Below are 3,738 nucleotides of genomic sequence, written 5' to 3'. Positions count from 1 at the left end.
CACCAATTCGTTCTTTCTTTGAACAATTAAAATGGTCTTCAGGTGTTGGTTTACAAGATTTTCGTAGTTTAATCATTGGTATCACTCCTATTGCTCTTGCAGATGCATCTGGATATAATGTTTCCAGTAATATTTCCTTTGATAAGATATTTGGTGGTTTGGTTGGTTTTACAGAAAATGATCTGAGAATGGCATTGAATAATATTGATATTCTTGGAAATGATCAAGATACTGCCATTTCAACCATGAAAAAGTATTATAATGGTTATCATTTTCCTGGTTCAAAACATGCTCTATTTAACACAACTCTTTCAATGTTCTTTTTGAACAAACTTGTAAAAGATGAACCTTTCAGAAATGCTGTTTTACAAAAACAAGACATTCCATTATCAATATTAACAGATACCAACATAATGATCAGTGAGAATGTTTTTGCAACTTTGGCATCATCAGTTGTATCAAATGATATCATTCAACAATTACTGTCTAAAGATTATATTGAAGTAACAGAGTCTATTTATCCTTCACTAAAATTAAGAGAGATCATTGACCCACCATCCAATGAAGAGGATATATCAAAGATTCGTGATAATGCTTTATCATTCATGTATTATCATGGTATGATTACTTTCACAGAATCATCCTCAAAACAAATGAATCCAAAACAATTGTTAATTCCAAATGAAATTACAAAGGTTCAATATTTGGAACAGTTACGTAGACTTATATCTTTACGTGAAAGTGATATATCAACTTTTATTAATGAACCAACTCAAGATAATTTGAAAAAATTACTTTGGAGTATTTTAAGCAAGCAAGAAACAGTGTTTGACAATGATATGTCTGAAAGAGGTTTACAATCTTGTATTGAATCTGCATTGAGATCATATTCTTTATATAGAAGCAAAGATTTTACTTTTAGAGCAGAAAAGGAATATACAAATTATCATATCAATGGAAAAGAATATACTGAATTAAGAGCTGACCTTGTTATTTCAACCGACAATGACATATTTATCATTAAATTGAAACGTTTGAGACCAATGTATTTATCACAATATTCTACTATTAGAATTTGGAAACCTTATATGTTTAAGGAAAAATTTAAAGAATTATTACAAGCTGATGAAAGCCAGTTATTGAATATGCTAGTTTTTCAAAAATGGGCAAACAAATATGTTAAAGTTGAAAGTATCTTAAATGAGGCAAGTTCTAAGGTTAAACAATATGCCAAAAAAGAACAAGAATTACTTGGCAATAATGATAAAACTATCCACAAGTTCGTTGTCATTCAAGTTGGTTGGCCTCTTATTGTGAGGAAAGTAAATTAAACATTTCATAAAATAAAATGTTAAGAATGGAACTGGGTTTGATGAGAAGTTTTTTGTTGATCATTTGTAAAATATTAAAAGATTGATACAATGTTCTATATATCATCAAACAACTAGCTCTTTAACATCCAAAAAAATCATTATTACTTCTAAATTCATTTTTCAAGCCTTAATTTTATTCTATGCATTGTCATGTTTAGTTCCTTATTTCAATATCTTTACAACCTGAAACCATCAAGAAGAGTCGGTGGCGAAAGTTGCGGGAAGGATGTGAATTACCTTTCAGAAAAACGCATTCAATCAGTTTACTTTGAAGAACTTTATTGAATTATTTTAATCATTGTAATGATGGATAGTTTGTATGTTCAGACTTTGATAGAATGGATTGAACTGCAAATGAGATGCAAAACATTCTCAAAACTAAATTACCACCATGTGTTGTGGAAATAAAATACTTTTGGTAAATTAACTAATAAGGCCTTATTATTAATGGAATATTTCCAAAAAAAGTTTTCGTTAGTCTGCCCAAACTGAAAAAAATGAGCTTATTCACACTACAGAGTTGGAAGAGCAAGTTCATGGAAATCATCAAACAAGGCTTTAAAACACTGTTACAAAACTCTGATAACAGGGTAAGCGAATGGTGCTTAATGAGCCACCTTTCGGAACAGGTAGCTGAGATAACATCAAGTACCTATTCCTTGATGTTAAAATTAAAGAGCTTTTCTGAGATAACTTCAAGCTCCAGATAAATTAATTTTCAAAACCGTTGGCTCACATGCACTTTTTGTTCAAGCATTCCTTGAAAAGAGAACAATCATTTGCAATAGTTTGCCTCCTAGGACAAACGATAAGCCTCTTGTCCATCCTGATAAGGAGAACGCGTTATGCTTACCTCTCGTGTTTGGCTATGATACAGTGGGTGTTTTGGTACTTGCTAACAAGGAGGGTGGATACTATGAGGAGATGGTTCCAATCCTCTCATATTTGGGAAACTCTTTAGCCCACTTGATCATGTTATATGAGCACGAGCTTCAGCATAGTGAGTCCTTAAATGAATCACATTTTGTTAATAGTGATAACCAATTTGATAACTTAATCAACCCACTATTGGGGGAAAGTGAATAGCCGAACTGTCATTAGCATTATTTAGGGAATTAGAGGAGGGAATTATTGTTGTTAACAGGGAATTACACGTGGTAGCAATGAATATGAGTGCAAAAGAACTGTTTGGAGTCTCCTTTCCACCATACATTGGCAACATAACTACCAATCCAATTCACATTTGTGATTTGATACCTAATACTGTATGGTCTGAAGTGGATAGGAAGCACTGCCTCGGTGTTTGGTTTAAAGTGAAAACAATCGCCAATTGTAATAGTAGAAGAACAAGATCAGGTGTAGATTTATCAATAAGTAGACTAAATACTCATTGTAAACCATATTTAGAAGCATCTTGTTAATTTGATTGTAACAAAGAGTTGGTTCCCATCTCCATATCTGTTAGTAGTTTCTTTTTTAGAAATGATCCTTATCTTGCAATAACTGTAAACGATGAATCCACAAAAGAGGACCTAATACAAAAAACTAAATTTATAGCGTATATGTCCCATGAATTAAGAAATCCAATCCAACTTTTCAACAGAGTACATTCTTCAACTGTTGGATGACTTAATTGACATTTCCCAACTAGAATCTGGCTTTATGAAACTAAATGTATCAACCTTCAACCTCAGAGATAAACTTTATCAACTTATCCAAATGGTAAAGATATACGAACATGAAGAACTGAAAGTAACAATATGTGTTGACGAAAGCGTTCCAGAAATGATGTATTCAGATCCTACCAAAATTCAGCAAGTACTTCTCAACATTCTCACAAACTCATGCAAGTACTCTATTAAGGTGGAGTCAGTTGAGAGATTGGGGTCAACCTTCACCATAACCATACCATACACCCATCCTTCCTACAAACAAGAAATCCGAAAAGAAGATTTGAAATATCAAGAGGGAATACTCGTGGGAAAACGAGCTTTGGTAGTTGATGATAATGAAATCATACGAAATATTGTAAAGAACATTCTTAAATCATGTAGTTGTGAGGAAGCTGAAAATGGATTGGAGGCTTTAAAAATGTGTGAGACCTTTCAATTCGATTTTATCATCCTTGATGTCATCATGCCAGTCATGAATGGTTTAGAAACAACACGAATACTTAGAAGAGAAAAAAAGATAACAACACCAATAATACAATAATAGCTTTAACTGGAAACAGTGCGAAAGAGGAGATTAATTCTCTACTTGACACAGGTATCAACAAGGTTCTAATTAAGCCTATTAAGAAAGCTGAATTATTATATGAAGTATGTAAATTATTAGGTTAGTAATTACACAGCAGCTAACGAGG

General features: G+C 32.4%; 2 protein-coding genes across 2 annotated transcripts; both read left to right on the top strand.

Moving 5' to 3' along the window:
* Positions 1 to 188: 188 nt before the first annotated feature.
* On the top strand, positions 189 to 1,331 carry NAEGRDRAFT_68474 (uncharacterized protein; the record flags this gene model as incomplete). The annotated part of the gene is made up of 1 exon (XM_002676447.1): positions 189 to 1,331. One exon carries the CDS (start codon positions 189 to 191, stop codon positions 1,329 to 1,331), a length of 1,143 nt encoding a protein of 380 aa, XP_002676493.1.
* A 2,028-nt stretch (positions 1,332 to 3,359) lies between these two features.
* On the top strand, positions 3,360 to 3,581 carry NAEGRDRAFT_5285 (uncharacterized protein; the record flags this gene model as incomplete). Its single annotated transcript, XM_002676446.1, has 1 exon — positions 3,360 to 3,581. A coding segment is annotated over one exon (222 nt), but the record flags the coding sequence as incomplete, so codon positions are not given.
* Positions 3,582 to 3,738: the final 157 nt, after the last annotated feature.

Source organism: Naegleria gruberi (genome assembly GCF_000004985.1).
Source record: "Naegleria gruberi genomic scaffold NAEGRscaffold_28, whole genome shotgun sequence".
Classification (NCBI taxonomy): domain Eukaryota; phylum Heterolobosea; class Eutetramitea; order Acrasida; family Naegleriidae; genus Naegleria; species Naegleria gruberi.
Note: the sequence above shows the minus strand (reverse complement) of the source record. Positions and strands in the feature narration are given on the sequence as shown.